This window comes from Pectinophora gossypiella, chromosome 8, assembly GCF_024362695.1.
Source record: "Pectinophora gossypiella chromosome 8, ilPecGoss1.1, whole genome shotgun sequence".
Lineage (NCBI taxonomy): Eukaryota > Metazoa > Arthropoda > Insecta > Lepidoptera > Gelechiidae > Pectinophora > Pectinophora gossypiella.
In genome coordinates, this window is record NC_065411.1 from 11191362 (window position 1) to 11208016 (window position 16655).

At 41.0% G+C, this 16655-nt stretch overlaps 2 protein-coding genes across 2 annotated transcripts in view; both read left to right on the plus strand.

The window, feature by feature from the left end:
* The first annotated feature begins 78 nt into the window (after positions 1-78).
* On the plus strand, positions 79-10267 carry LOC126368793 (E3 ubiquitin-protein ligase SMURF2). Its single transcript, XM_050012947.1, has 12 exons — positions 79-248; positions 361-399; positions 702-843; positions 1102-1202; positions 1413-1662; positions 3899-4144; positions 5206-5321; positions 5629-5864; positions 6312-6494; positions 6998-7237; positions 7811-7998; positions 8287-10267. The coding sequence occupies exons 1-12, from the start codon at positions 194-196 to the stop codon at positions 8933-8935; spliced, it is 2445 nt and encodes an 814-aa protein (XP_049868904.1). The 5' UTR covers positions 79-193; the 3' UTR covers positions 8936-10267.
* Positions 10268-10676: 409 nt separating this feature from the next.
* Positions 10677-16655, plus strand: part of LOC126368830 (uncharacterized) — a 29885-nt gene continuing 23906 nt past the window's right edge. Inside the window, exon 1 of the mRNA XM_050012991.1 lies at positions 10677-11111. Within this exon, the coding sequence (XP_049868948.1) occupies positions 10937-11111 (175 nt within the window). The 5' untranslated portion in view covers positions 10677-10936. The remainder of the gene's footprint in view (positions 11112-16655) is intronic.

Below are 16655 nucleotides of genomic sequence, written 5' to 3' on the forward strand. Positions count from 1 at the left end.
AGTGCCCTAAATTAAAAAAAAAATTACTGTCTATGCTTCAAGTGAATGAGTTACTGATGTCATTCGTTCGTTCGTTCCCTTCCAACATCTATCATATCAATGAAAGAAAAATGGTGGCTGAAAGTTTATGAAGTGGAAATGATATTTAGAATTAGTGTTTATTACTTGTAATGTTTAGTTGAAAATACAAAAAATGTCCACTCCTGTTTCAAATCGTAAATATGGAGCACAGAAAATAAGACTTACAAGTAAGTAAAGCTATGTTAAAATCTCCTTTTCCACGATACCAATGCCTGTGATTATTTTGCTTTTGAATATTACATTCCACATACTAATTATGCTCAAACTATTTTCTTTTAGTTCTGTGTGCGAGGAATTTGGTACGAAGAGATCTGTTTCGTAAGTTTTGTAATAATTTTATAGTTTGTATTGTTTTAAAATGTTTGCTTTTGGTAATAAAGTTTAGATGTGCATGGCGTGTGTTCAAGTTGGTATTCTATAATACTATTGCGCACGCGTTTGCTAATTCCATACTGTTGAAAGGTTCTTACCATGAAGGTTTAGATAAAGATACCTTGAATTTGTCATATTTGTGCTACAATGAATGATAAGCAATCACCAGATCAGTGCAGAACCTCCTTGACATACTAAGTACCTGCGTATTATGCAATTATATGTCAATAATGATTGATTTTTTGTAGGATTGCCGGATCCTTTTGCCAAAATATCGGTGGATGGTAGTGGACAAGTATATTCAACAAATGCGGTCAAAGCAACTTTGGACCCAAAGTGGAACACTCACTATGACCTTTACCTTACAAAAGGAGATGGGATCACAATCAGGTGAGACCTATCTCTGTGTAGTAACATAACCATACACCAAACTATAACCAGTTCCTTTGGACCTTTATATCTCCCCAGATACCAATCATGCTGGTTCAAAGATTCATAGTTGACTGGAAACATACTCAGGAATTGTAGTTTAGTAGTCACTACAAAATTTACAACTACAATGTTTTTAGTACTAAGGTAGTGGGAGCCTAGAAAGCATAGTGTAAATTTCTATTTTTTTTAATGTTGTAATATGTTTTATTATTTCAGTGTTTGGAATCAAAGAAAAGTTCATAAAAGACAAGGATCAGGCTTTTTAGGATGTGTCCGAATCCAGCCTTCTACAGTCCACAAACTAAAAGACACTGGTTGTAAGTAGTGTTCATTACTTACAGACATTTTCAATCTTTGTTGTTTTTATGTCATGCCCTTGACTTAAATCCATTAGGAATTTTGAGTACATGAGAGCATAGTAGTACCCCACATATTCTATTGTAACATGAGAAATACATTGAATAGGAAGGAATTGGGCAAGTACTTACAGAATATGGACATTGTTACTTGAATTATTTTTTTCACAGACCAATGTCTAGAGCTTTGTGAGGATGGTTCTGGCGAGACATGTGGTGTCCGAGGTCAAGTGATTGTGTCCCTGTTGTCCCGGGACGGCGCGCGCGGTGAGCCGGCGTCGGCGGCGGGGGAGGGCTCTCCGCTAGCTGTGGTGGGCCCCGCCGGCGACGTGAGAGCCCCGAGAGACCCCCCCGTCAGTCCCACACTATCACAGCAACCTCTGCCCCCACACTGGGAAGAGCGATTCACATCTAGTGGCAGGTGATTAGCACTGTTTTTGTTTTGTCTAATAACAACTAGCTGTTGAAAATTATCTGATTAGTCAGTTGCTAATTATGTAATGAATGGCTAATTAGCTTTAGATAGTGAAATTTGTTTACAAACTACTACTTTTGTTTGATCTCTGTACATCTGTAGGGTGTTTAGCAATTCAAAGTGATTCATTCATAATTACTTTGATGACACAAATCTAGTATTTCCCGGTGTTATTTTTTACGACGTCTTTTCTTTAGTATAGAGGAAGGATATTACTTCACAATTATGTTATTGGTTTGCCTGTAGTTTTTCATCTCAATCCTTTTCTTTTTACTTGTCGGCTTGAGAAAATAATGCATACAGATATACTCTTGCCAAAAAAAGATTTTCAACTATTTAAATGGTGCTCTCACACTGCGAGCATTCGCCTGTATTACATCATAATAATCTTATACCTCATCAATTAAGAGCAAAACCCACAATAAATATAACAATAATACCCCTGATAAAGAATAATAGTTATCTTTGACTTTCCTCTTGAAGATGTCAATCAGTTGTCGTATGCTGTATGACGGTGTGATGTTAAAATATATTATTTATATATTATGTTTTAGGTGGCAGGTACTTTATTAACCTTTCGCAACCCGATGGCTCCTGAAAGAGCCAGCGTCAAAAACAACTAACTCCCGCCGGCTCCCCAAAGAGCCAACCCTACTGCGCTCCGATTTCGCGCTTATTTCTCAGTTATTATAGCAGATATTGGCTTGTATTATATATATTTGACAAGGTAATGAAGTGAGCAACATAATGCTACCAAATACGAAGAACTTTTCAACTCTACTGCAAAAAAATTGGAATCGAAAAGTAGTGCTGCGCGTGGTGCACATTTTTGCATATCTTGTGAATAATATTGTGTTTTTTGGATTTCCTCGGGTAAAAAAGGTAAGTATTTATTATAATTATAGTTTATTTATCAAAAGAAACCTGAAATTTCAAAGGAATTACCAAAAAATAACTCAGTAAAATCGGCGATTGGGCATCGCGTTTTCGCAAAGTGTTTATTGCGTATTTTCAATGAAATTCTTATATCATTCTAGCTTCTTTTTATCTAAAATTTATCCAGGAATCGAATTATGTAATTAGTTCATGAAAATATGTACGTATAAATTTTATTTTAGTTGATAAATCAACCACGGAATAACTGACGCCGCCATTTTGGTTTATACAGGCTGTTATTTTTTAGAACTAATGTCAGAAAATCCGTCGGCTCCACAGGGAGCCACGTACTAAATATATGTATGTATTTTTAACACGTGCGATGTTATCATTTTAGGGATTGAAATGAGTGATTCGGAAGAAGACCCGGTACAATCTCGGATAAATCCGGTACCATTATCCCTCGCCTACCCAGTATCGGTAACTCCCGGTGGGTCTGGCCCCATACCTTACCTTAGTTTCATTTTAGACTTTATTGTGAAAAGTAATTATGTGAAAACAGATAATCATTTCCAGACCTCAATCATACCTAGGTATGTCATCAATAACTAAATATGTTATTTGCCTTTTTAGACCTGGGTACCACCCACGACGCCAACAGTGGTTACGCCAAGGACAGCATCCCCTGCCCCGAGAAGATATCCGATTGCGCTAAAATTTTGCCGAGATATGTACGTTAGATGACAATGCAATATTTTGGTGGCAGTGAGCTGATCTGATGAATGACGTAATCGGAAGGTGATCACTGGAACTTGATGAAGGAACAACGTAAACTTATTGAATTTGGGTTCATCTGTTTGTCTTGACGAGCATTTTTATAAAAGCATGCTTTATAAATATATTTTTTAATTATAAATAAAATAAATAAAAAAGTAAATATATGTTTACACACAGACATGTAATTTTACTAAGTATTATATACCTTCTTCCAATTATTTACATTATATAATAAAAATTGAAAAACAGCATATTGACAGTTATCTAATAAGAAGTAGTTATAAAATAAAAAATATTAAGATTTATTACTGAAAATAGTATAATGAAAATTTGACACAATAGGTGCATCTAGCTAATAAAATTATTATAATCGTCTGATTTTGTAAAAAAGAATCAACCTGTACATGAAATCCTGAACTCCCCAGTGGCTCCCCAGGGAGCCACCTCGAAAGACGCGAAAAACGGCCGGGTTTTGACGGTTTCCGAGCCGCGATTCTCGGGTTGTGAAAGGTTAACATTGATGTTTCAGGCCATATTACGTGAACCACGCATTGCGGCGTACGCAGTGGGAGCGGCCAGCGGGCGATGTGGCGACGCCCTCGTCCCCCGCGCCAGCGTCCCCCGTATCACCGCCGTCCCCCGCCTCCCCCGCGTCCCCAGCCGCACCCAACTCCCCGGCATCCCCTATGTCCCCCGCCTGTCCCGCTTCCCCGTCATCCCCTTCATCCCCGCTCTCCGATGCTGAAGTGAATCACGCGCAGACTATATCTTTGAGGTAATTATTCGACATTTTTGGTTATAAGAATAAATTAGACTCGCGCGCCGAGTAACTTAGTTATCGTTTGGCTATCAGTATATTTAAAGACTGAAGTAATAAAATATTTTAAACATAAGAATGAAATAAACAATAACTTTGCATACAGCTGATTCCATAATGTGTGCAACAGGAAGGAAGTTGTTATAAAGTTAACCTAGTTTGTTATGTTATTGTTGATAAATTTTTACCGAATAATGGATTGATAAACAAACCAAACATATATTGTCGGCCGGTTGCACTTAGGACGCGTTGTCGTACGAACTTGTGTCGATCGTAAACGTACGAAAACTTGTCTTCGAGACGTCCAATTCGCATTAGGGTGCGCGCTTCCTAATGACTGGGAAGGTTAGGATTGTTCTTGCGTGTTCGGACATTTAAGTAGAAATGCAAATGTGTAAAGTGCTTATGCTTCGTGTAATTACATCTATGCTTATAGGAGTCTGCTGGACTAGAAGCGAAAAACTAGTTCAGCTGCTTACGAGTATCTTTTCGGGTATGTCGTAAAAATCGTTGAAAGGATTGTGTTCTTTCTAACATGATGGACCGTTCAAAGGGCGATGGATTCATCACCTGCCGCCACATGGTTAATCTTATCCATCTAACTAAGCTCTGTGTATAAAAAGGGAACTATCTGTCCCGCTCGCACTTACATGGTAAGGTGGCACACGATAAGAATTGAGATTTTTGTATTCAGTGTTCGGGGTGCTCGTACTCCTTCTGTAGTGTGGGTTGTTAGGTGGATTACCAACCTCATCAACCCTGATATGACTCATGTAAGTACGTAGTTGTATCACACTCCGGACACTTAATAAAAAACCTCGTTTTACACAAGCACATTGCACATTGACGTTATCGTACACGCGCCTTTGTGAGATTGAGGGGGTGAGGTAAACCTACCTCAGCCGCTGGTGAGGAGCGGAGAGTTACCGTTCTATACGTAATATTATTCCCTATTTTATAGTTGTACTCTACATATTACGTTTGAATGATTTATTTAGTTAACGTTTGTATATATGCAGACCGGAGCCGCAGCCACAAACAGCGGTGCGTGGTCGCGGGCCGCCGCCGCCCGCCAGCCCGCCTGCCTCCACGCCCGCCACACCCATAGCCGCCACCGACCTACCGCCTGGATACGGTATGTTATTCGTTTATGACGTAACTAAGGATACCTACGCACTATGCGGTTAGCAGGAACGACGACAACCGCATTCAAATTTTTTACGAAAAAGTAGCTTTAGTTAACAATGCATATTTATCCATCATAGAACTTCGTACCAAAAGGGGAATCGCATGTTAGGTTGTCATACATACATACATAAACTCACGTATATTTCCAACTGAAGTAAGGAAAGACTGAATTTCCATTTGCTTCGATGGTGACAGCTTAGGTCGTCACGTAGCCTGTGTGTTATTGGTGTATTGAGATAGGGTGTAACCCACAGAGATGCGGACGACGGGCCAGGGGCAGGTGTACTTCTACAACAGCGTGACGGGCGCGTCGACGTGGCACGACCCGCGCGTGCCGGCGCACCTGCGGCACTGCGCCGCGCCGGCCGGCGCGCTGCCGCCGGGCTGGGAGCTGCGCCACGCGCCCTCGGGCCGCGTCTACTTCGTCGACCACAACAACCGCACCACGCAGTTCACCGACCCTCGCCTCGCGCTCTCCGCCCGGCTCCTTGTAATTTGAATTCTCTACTTTTATACTGTAACCTGGATCCTGACAGAGACAGCAGTAACTGTCCGTACTATTCAAAGGCGGAGCACAGGAGTCCTAGTACGGCTTTGAAATATACTTCTTCGTGCGCCATCCCACTCGCGTCAGACAAAGTATTGCGGGGCTGAAGGCAAGAGGGAAACCGCTGCCCTATTTTCCCCTAAAAAAGTAGTATGGAAAATGCTACACCGACAAGAGCATGGCTCTTAAATTAATGATGATGACTATTATACTTATAACTCTGTACCCTGTAAAACGTAACAGGGTTTGAGTTATATCATATCTCTCATGAATAACATACAGACAAATTTAAAAAAACAGTCAAAAAATAATCAGTAAAAATAAAGTAAATATAATAATAAATAAAATATATAAGGTAAATATAATACAAATTAATGACGTTATTTCCAGACGCCGGGCGATCCGACGCCGTCGACGCCGACACAGCCGTCGTTACCCGCGGCCGCGCCCGCCAGCGAGCCCGCGGACTCGGACGCACTGCCCAAGTACAAGCGCGACCTCGCGGCTAAAGCGAGGGTCTTGAGGGCAGAGCTCCAAGCCTTGCAGCCGCAGACCGGACATTGTAGGATTGAGGTAGCGTCATAGAATAAGCAATAACACTATTTATAAAAGGGACACTCCGCACCGATACGAGTTTGGTTTCCAAGCTTAAAAAGCCCTTTTTCCGCTTATAACGTTTCATTTTGTCGCTAACAAAACCTACTGCTGCTGCCGGTTCGGACATATAGTGAGAATGAAAGAAGGTAGACTTAGGAAAATGGTTTATGACGCGGGTGTAAGTGGTAGAAATGAAAGAAGGCGTAGGCGTACATACCGCGATCAGATAGATCCAGGATGATTTAAAAAAGAAAAATAAAGAAAAAAGATTGAATGATGAAAGGCCAGGTCAAGAGCAGTCTAAAGTCTTTGATCAAGAGGGATGCGAAAGTAGTGCGTCAGGATCGTAATAAGTGGAATTCCGTAGTCTCTACCCACCCCAACGGGAAATAGGCGTGATCTTATGTATTCGTGTATGTAACTAAATATTATTATTAACAATCGAACAACAGTCAGCAAAGTTATTTTCCATGTTTCAGGTATCACGCAACGAAGTGCTCGAAGAATCTTATCGTTTAGTGATGAAGCTACGCGGCAAGGAACTGCGCAAGCGGTTGTTGGTGAAATTCCGCGGCGAGGAAGGCTTGGACTACGGCGGCGTGGCGCGCGAGTGGCTGCACTTGCTAGGCAGAGAGCTGTTCAACCCACACTACGGATTGTTCCAATACGCCAATGCTGGAGACGATCGGTACGCCCTGCAAATCAATGCTGACTCCGGAGTGAGTATTTTATCATTCTTTTATCACAATAGAGCATGCATGAAGTCTGACACGCGCAGCGCGGTTGTCACGCAGACCTGGCTCCTTACTAAATAAAGACGGATCTAAAGTTGACAAAGAATGTTTTATTTTTTTCTATTTTAACTTATTTATGAATTTCTATAAACAAAAATGTAATAATAAGTGCGACATTTTGTCACGTTTCTCTATGAGACAGGTTGCCTTCTCATACAAATTCCATAGTAATTCCGTGTTTGACGTTTAGTAAAAATTAACTGATTTGACTAGTTGGAAACTACCCTATTAGGTGTATGTCTGCTGGAATCACCACCAATATATTAAGGTTTAGGGGACATCTAAATTTCGTTAAAGACTATCATTTAATGTTGTCAACTTGCCTTATTGAGTGCACTATTATTGATACATAAACTCACGCCTATTTCCCACCGGGGTAAGCAGAGACTACGGAATTCGATTTGTTTCGATCCTGACACACTCCTTCCCACAATCATCAATCGATCCATACACGCACGCCGGTACTATTATTGATTTCTCCATATAATCACTTTCCAGGTGAACCCAGAGCACCTGTCGTACTTTCACTTCGCGGGCCGCATATTGGGCGTGGCGTTGTTCCACGGGCACCAACTGGACGCCGCCTTCACCGCGCCCTTCTACAAGCAGCTGCTCGGCCGGCCCATCACGCTGCGAGACATCCGCGACGTAGACCCCGAGCTGCATCGCTCGCTCTCCTGGATGCTGTTAGTATATAGCACATTTGTTTATAGCGGCCAGCGGTTACCAAAAAGTTCCCTTGGATTCTGGGAGAATGCTAAAAAAGTACGTACGTACGTACGTACCAATATTAAACATTCAAAGGACATGGTTTGAGAAGTTTTAGAAAATTGTAAATTGACTTGGAATACGCTAAATAGCTATGGTTAATTATGGTTCCGTATCAAAAAAAGAAATTGGATCTAAACTACGATTTTAATTATGTGCATTATTATGACGTTTAGAATGTAAAATTCCCTCTTCATGTATTCCAGGGACAACAGCATCGCCGGCGTGATAGACACCACGTTCTCGGTGGAGTGTTCGTCGTTCGGCGCGGTGCGCAGCGTGGAGCTGCGGCCGGGCGGCGGCGCGGAGCCCGTGACGGACGCCAACAAGCGCGAGTACGTGCGGCTGTACGTGGCGCACCGCTTCACGCGCGGCGCCGAGCGGCAGTGGCTGGCGCTGCAGCGCGGGCTGGGCGACGTGGTGCCGCCCGCGCTGCTGCGGCCGCTGGCGCCGCGCGACCTGCAGCCTCTGCTGGCCGGCCGCGCCGACCTCGACGCCGCCGACTGGCGCCGCCACACGCGCCTCAAGCACGTCGGCCCCGACGCGCCCATCGTCGGCTGGTTCTGGGAGATCGTCGAACAGTTCGACCAAGAGATGCGAGCGAGACTCCTCCAGTTCGTTACCGGCTCCCGGAGGGTCCCGCTGGCGGGGTTCCGCGCGCTGCAGGGCTCGACCGGCGCGGCGGCCCCGCGGCTCTTCACGCTGCACCTCGTCGCGGACGCCTCGCCCGACTCCCTGCCGAAGGCGCACACCTGCTTCAATCGACTCGACTTACCCCCTTACCCGAGTAAGGAGAAATTGCATGACAAACTGAAACAGGCCGTCCTCGAGACGGCCGGGTTTGCCGTCGAATGATTCATTGATACGACGAAATTGATGATATTTGTCTCCCCGATGTATAAGGGTCTAGTTTTAAATGATCGCAATAGATAACGACTCTAAGAGACTATGTATGTGATACTGATCGATGTTTGAGTTTTTGGAGAGTTCTATGTTAGGATATGTAATTCGAGGTGTGATTTATAACCACATATGTGTTCAGGTTCAGTATCGGATGCAGTCTCAAGGATTGCGATCGCGTTTTGAGGAAACTACGCTTGTAAATATTGCTAAACTCTAATAGTCATTTGTTTGAGTACTGACCAACAACGGCAACTAGTCTTGAGCTGCTAATATGAGACTGACAAATAAATGTTTGGAAAACAAGATACATGACAAAATTGATATTTTTGCCTGCTGGGACTATGATTAGGAAAATATATTACTAAATTTACAATTTTATAGACTGTGACCTGTGAATAACTAATATTATGACAGATTGACATGTTGAATTACAGGACGGGTGCAGTCGGTACTCTTCATATTTTACCATTAGCTACAGCTTATTATTGTAGTGTGTATTGCCTGTGATGACAACTTTGGGTGACGGTTGCACAGTAAATATACCACATTTTAATTTGCGAATTCGCTTACCTAGCTATTGATTCTGTCGTACGTATATTATGCTCAATACTGCATACATTTCATAATTTAGTCTTAATTAACGTTTAAGTTATAAAGCTACTCTTTATATTCCAGTGAATGTAATATTATATACTGGGCTTCCGTAACAGCAGATATTATACCTGGCACAGAAGCAATATAACGAATTTAGTAATCCTTTTTTAAATATAACATATTTTATCAATTCTTTTCTTGGCGTATACAAACAATGAATTGTCTCGATTATTTTTGTAGTATATTTGTATATAACTTAATCATGTTCAGTACAAAGCACAAAAAGTAATTGATTTTGTTTTAGATTTATTTACATTTGAATGTTATGAGGCAGTTGCTCACGCTCTTGGTGCCTTATTAATTGATCAATCGATATGTAAATAAGTTATAATTGTGACTAGATAAGCTATGTGTTCAGTTTTATTATTTATATCTGAATATTCCACTATATTATTCGACATTTACTTTTAAGATTAATTATTATTCATCACGAATGTTTGTAAAATGTATATATTTTGAGACGGCCTATTTTAGGATCCGTGTTTATTAACAAGAATGAGTGCCTTTTACCTGTTAGAGAAAAATGTAGCTATAATTTTGAAGTTGTACGACTGTTAGTGATATGAAATGATTTAATAGTGATAATGAACTGTATTTAAAAATATATTATTATAATATTTTTGCACAATATTTAAGGATTTTTATTTAAAATAATCCCTTTGTAATATTATATACTGGGCTTCCGTAACAGCAGATATTATACCTGGCACAAAAGCAATATAACGAGTTTGCCTATGAACATAGTGGTTATATAGGTAATGTTCTTGTTGATCCCTATGGCAAAAATCCCACGGTCTAACACGTCTATTTTGACAGCTAAACAAGCCAGAAAATCAAACTGTTTACTTCCAGGATATTCGGTGTCCTCTAGAAAAAGATTTTTATAACATTTATTATCATAGAACACTAACGAGCATTTATTTAAAAAAACCGGTAAACTGGATCATGAAATATACTAATGACAGCACTACAAAGGCACTAAACACTAAATTTATTCATTCGGTCAATATCAAACACAAACATTCCGGTCCATTCATTCAATTTTTATTCCTTTCTGTAGCGTGCGTGGGGTGGTTGTGAAATTTTGTCCAATCACACAATTAATATATTTTTATTGCGCTGCACTTTGTCTGTCTATCGTTGCGCAAAAGCGCATTGTTTATTTGTTTAAAAAAATATAGTTGCCCCTTTTTTGATTGTTTGTTGACGTGTTTCCAATAAGTGCTTGTGATTTTGTGTGGTGCACGGAAACCGTTGCGAACATCTTTGTTTTGGTGTGAAGTGGTAAGGGCAGTGAAAATGCCGACGAGTGCAGTGTACCAGCCGACGACGGTGACGTACGAGCAGCAGCCGAATGACCAGAGATGGAACTGCCCGATCAGCTACTTCTCACGGCGCGTGACGAGTAGTCTGAACCGGGCAGTTTGCGTCAGGCTTGGTTTATGCCTCTTGGGTAGCACACTCTTCATAATCGGTGAGTTTTAATATAATAGATATTTTAATGTTATCCATATGTGAAAGATTCTTATAAGATTTTACAATGTTTACAGGAAACCGAAAATTAAATAGTAGTAGAGGTAATAATTAGGAAATATTTTACGACTGAGATACCTACCAATTTCAGTTGTTAAAGGCAATGAAAGCATACTTTGTTGTCAGTATGGTCAGTTTAATGGTGTGGTCAATACCTGTTAGGACTAGATTTTATAACTTTCCACAAGGAATGACAGTGAATTAACCTAACATCATAGGTATGAAATGTTTTTGTAGTTAATCATATACCTACCACTCGTCATTTATTTCTTACAAGGCAACTAAGATTAATTTCTGATATAGCTTTTTCATACTGCAACACCTTCATCAAGTATAATTTATGATTTAATTTTGTGATTTCATAATTAAATAGGTATACCTACCATATCTAGTTATATCTGTCATGTCGAAAAACTCAAAGCTAAACAAACAATTTTGAGCCTATGACATCAAGCGCAAGTGTAAATGCTGAAAACATTGTTTATTATTATAAATAGAGTTTTTTTTTTTTTCGCGGCGAGGGTATTGGTTACTACACGTGCGGAAATTTTAAATTGACTTTTTTCACTGAAATTGGTTATTTCTCAAAGGAACTGTGTTGTTTTTGTGCTGTACTGTGCTGTTTTTGTGCTGTGCTGTGAGTATTTAGTGTTTTCTGTTGGTGATGGATGTGGAGGAGCCCCCAGATGGGGGCGGCGATTCTTCTGAGGAGGTGCGTAAGGGCATCAAACGTCCTAAGGATACATCAGGGGAGACTCCGCCTAAACGGGCTGGCGTACCTCCTGCGGCCTCAATCCAACATACTTTTACCCACCCAGATTTTGATCATGGGTCAAAATTAAAGTTCAGTGAACACGATGCTGCCCCATTTATAGTCCACGTATCTCGAGTTGAAGAGGATCCCTCAGCTGGTCTGACCATAAGGCTGCTTAAATTTGCGCAATTTCTATATAAAAAATCCGTTCAAGGAATTGCTAAGGATGGAATCAGGTCCGCCGGTCGCAACCGAGTCGTTGTTCAATTTGTTGATGCCAAATCCGCCAATGATTTTTTAGACAATTCATTGCTCTCCGAGAATAAGTATAAAGCAGTAATTCCGTCATACCACATTACCCGCATGGGTATAGTGAGGAACATTCCTATTGATTGGACCCTGGAAGAGCTTGTACTTGCCCTGGAATGCCCACCTGGTTGCCGGGTTGTTAAAGCGCGACGTTTGAATCGGAAGTCCGTGAAGGATGGACAAACAGAGTGGGTCCCGACCCAAACAGTTGTTCTAACATTCCTTTCGCAAACCCTCCCAGAGAGAGTATTTTGTTTCTACACCTCCCTGCCTGTAGGTATATATACTTTGCCTACTATCCAGTGCAACAATTGCTGCCGGTTTGGGCACATAAAGTCTCAGTGTCGATCAAAACCTAAATGCTTTAGGTGTACCCAGCCACACCCTGGAGAATCTTGCACAGTCCCAGACGAAAAAATTTCTTGTTTGTTTTGCTCTGGTTCTCATCTTGCTACATATGCAATTTGTCCCGAACACTTGCGACAGAAGTCTATAAAATTAGTTATGTCCGAGGAAAGTATTCCTTACTCAGAAGCCTCTCTTCGTTTCCGTCCGGTTCGTCGCACTTTTCGTGACACTGCTGCTGCAGAATCCACTCCTCCTCGCCCTCCTATGAGCCCCTTGTCTCCTACTTATCACGCCATTGAATCCCCTCCCTCCACTCCAAGATCAACTACATACAGGAAAACTGTGGTCCGCAACCGCTGGTCCCCGGCTCCTGTAATTAACGGGTATAATAAAGAATTTCATTCCCAAGCTACAGCCACCCCAAAGTCCAGTCAGCCTAATGGCTGTGCACTTATCAACTCGAATCCAGAAGTTTCCTTCACTGACGACGACATTGAATTAATGTGTAAATCATTAATTCACATTCTTTCTAGAAAGGTCAATCATTTACCGAACAATATCGCAGTAATGTTGCAACACTTAAGAACTCTCTTACCTTCTATTTCTTCCACTCAAAATGGCCACTCTTCTGCAGTGGAACAGCAAGAGCATTAATCATAAGAAACATGAAATTATCAGTTTAATAAACTCTTTTAAGCCTTCAATTCTAGCCATCTCGGAGACATGGTTGAAGCCGGGTTCTCGTTTTAGACTTCCAGGCTACTCATGTCTCAGAGATGATTGTGACAATGGGAAGGATGGTTGTGCTCTCATTGTCAAATCTTGTGTCACGTATTCCCTTATTTCTCTTCCTCCTCATTCACCCTCTTTTAATATTGTTGCTGTAAGAGCTTTGAATGTTTCTTTTGTCTCTGTATATGTTCCCTATGCTAGATCTCCTATTTTCAAAGAAATTGATTCAATTCTTTCCAACTTGCCCCCTCCTCTGGTTGTGGTGGGAGACTTTAACTCTCATCATACAATGTGGGGTTCTAGATCCTGTGACTCATTAAGTTTTTCTCTTCTCGACGTGATGGACAATAATGACCTATGTCTTCTCAATGATGGGTCTCCGACTAGGAGAACTTCCCCTCTTCAGAACCCAAGTTGTGTTGACTTGTCCTTTGCATCCCCTTCTCTTGTTCCTGGAACTTCTTGGAGAATCCTTTCTTGTTCTCATGGTAGCGATCATCTTCCAATCATTATTTCTTTCCCTCATTGTGTCTCTATATCTCCCTCTCCTGTGCCTCCTCTCCTAAAGTACCGCCTTTCGAAGGCAAATTGGCCACAATTCTTGTCCTCTGTTAAACTTGGCACGGATTTGATGCCAGAAGTATCAGAACTAAATTATATCCAGCTCTATTTTGATTTTATTAATATATTACTTACTAGTGCTAATTCCTCAGTCCCTATTAAGAAAGCTCCAAAAGATTATCTCCCCTCTCCACCCTGGTGGGATTCAGATTGCACAGAACTTATCATAAAACGGGATGAATCTGAAGAGTTATTCTTAAATCAACCGTCTTACGAAAATTATATGTCTTTACAAAGAGCTAATGCTATAACTAAGAGAGAGTTCTCGCGAAAAAAACATGGGGGATGGAGAAGCTTTTGTGAAGGCTTATCTCCGCGATCTCCTCTTTCCTTGGTTTGGAGAAATATGAACAAATTCCGTGGTTCTTTTTCTAATCATTCTCCCTCCTCCAACGACTGCTCTTCTTGGTTGGATGACTTTTTAGACCATTTAGCTCCCTCATATGTACCTTCAGAAGACTCTTTTCCATGTTTTGCTTCTATCTCTTCTTCTGATCCCCTGGATAATCCTTTCTCTCTTTCTGAACTTTCTTCTGTATTAAAACACCTTTCTGATTCTACCCCTGGTGTGGATGGTATTCCATACTCTTTCATTATTAAAATATCTGACTCTTCTAAAAAAGTTCTTCTTTCAATTTTTAATAAAATTTTCGAGACAGGAATTATTCCTGATACTTGGAAGCAACAAATTATTGTGCCAATTTTAAAGCCTGGCAAGGATCCCAAGGTTGGATCATCATATAGACCTATCGCTCTGTCTTCCGTGCTCTCAAAGATCATGGAACATCTCATCAAAAACAGGTTAGAATGGATATTAGAAAATAGAGGTATTTTATCTAAAACACAATTCGGTTTCCGTAGGGGATCTGGAACTCTGGACAATCTGAGTATCTTCTCGACTGAGGTTCATTTAGCCTTTTCTAGAGGACAGCACCTAGTTGGTGTTTTTTTGGACATTTCATCAGCCTACGACAACGTTCTTCTCCCGCTACTCAGGCAAAAAATGCTCAATCTGAGTATTCCAGCGAGGATGGTGAACTTTATTTGCAATCTTTTCATGGCCCGTTCCATTTTTGTCCGCATCCAAGGTGAACTGTTACCCTCTAGAACTGTTTGGAAGGGTTTGCCTCAGGGTTCAGTCCTGAGCCCTATATTGTACAGTTTATATACATCTGACTTGGACAAATCAGTGGACTGTTTTTGTAGCATACTTCAATATGCAGATGATATAGCCCTCTATTATGCTTCGGATAACATTTCGGAATGTTCGGTTCGCTTAAATGCTGCCATCCGCTATCTCAATGAATGGCTTTCATTACATGGCCTTACTCTTTCAGCATCTAAGAGCTCTGTTGTGGTGTTTTCAAGAAAGAGAGATATTCCTTTTATTGATATTGTTCTGGAGGAAGAAAGCATTCCTGTCTCAGATAATGTTAAATTTCTGGGCTTATATTTTGACTCCCGCCTTTCTGGTGTCGAACATCTAAATTATATTAAAAATAAATGCGAGAAAGGTGTAAATATTCTTCGGGCCCTTTCTGGAGTCTGGTGGGGGTCTCACCCATATACCCAGAAATTGTTATATAATGCTGTAATACGCAGTCACTTTGATTATAGTTCTTTCTTACTTGAACCTTGTAATAAGAAAGCCCTTGCTTGTTGGGATAAGATTCAAGCCAAGTGCCTACGAATTATTTCCGGGGCGATGAAATCCTCTCCTATCAATGCCCTTCAGGTAGAGTGTCTTGACCCTCCACTGCTTCTCCGTAGACAGTACTTATGTGACAGATTCTTCTTCAAAATTGCCCAAAATTCTTCCCATCCTCTAATTTCTTGTCTCACACAACTATCTAATCTTATTTGCTCTTCCAGGTATTGGTCTCATAAACAATCTCCGTGTCTGTATAATAGTTTTAAAAAATTTAATGAAGGTCCAAAAATGTTCCAATCTTCCTCCAACCCCATGTTTGGTTTTGATTATGAGGCTTTAATCTTTCAACCTCAAATCATTCTGAACATTGGTATTGTCAAGGGAGACCCTGCTGCAAATGTACAGTTTAATAAAATTGTAGAGGATAAATGGAAAGGGTGGCTTACAATATTCACCGATGCTTCTAAGGAGTCTGAAGAAGAATGTGTAGGCTCAGCAGTATGGGTCCCTCAGTGGAAATCTTATTTAAGCATTAAATCCCCACCAAAAACTTCCGTATTCACCGGTGAAGCAATTGCGATTTATGAAGCAGTAGTCATGGTTAAATCTCATCAGCTCAATCGAACTGTTATCTTTTCCGATTCTCGTAGTTGCCTTGAGGACATTATGAAATTTCCATTCCGTTCAAAAGAATTACTTCCAATTAATTTGAAAACTCGTGAAGCATTATACAATTGTCATGTACTAGGTATTGAAGTGGTCCTTGTTTGGATACCTGGGCACTCTGGGATAAAAGGGAATGAACAGGCGGATTTATGTGCCAAGTGGGCCATTCGCTCCAGCGGTGAGTCGTACGATTTTTGTTATGCCCAAGATTTACGCTCCCGTGCCAAATCCGACCTCTCCGAGCAATGGAATGTCACATGGAATACTTCTCGACTTCGTAAGGGAAAATACTATGGCGAACTACAACCTGATATCCCAGTTAAACCTTGGTTTTTTAAGTTCCGCGAAGCAAGTAAACGCACTACTTCTACTATTATTCGTTTGCGACTAGGTCACAACTGTTC

Coding starts and splice junctions, on each gene's coding strand:
- LOC126368793 (XM_050012947.1), top strand. CDS start 194: ATGTCCACTCCTGTTTCAAATCGTAAATATGGAGCACAGAAAATAAGA. Junction 400..701: donor GGTACGAAGAGATCTGTTTC/GTAAGTTTTGTA, acceptor GATTTTTTGTAG/GATTGCCGGATCCTTTTGCC. Junction 1,663..3,898: donor CGATTCACATCTAGTGGCAG/GTGATTAGCACT, acceptor TTGATGTTTCAG/GCCATATTACGTGAACCACG.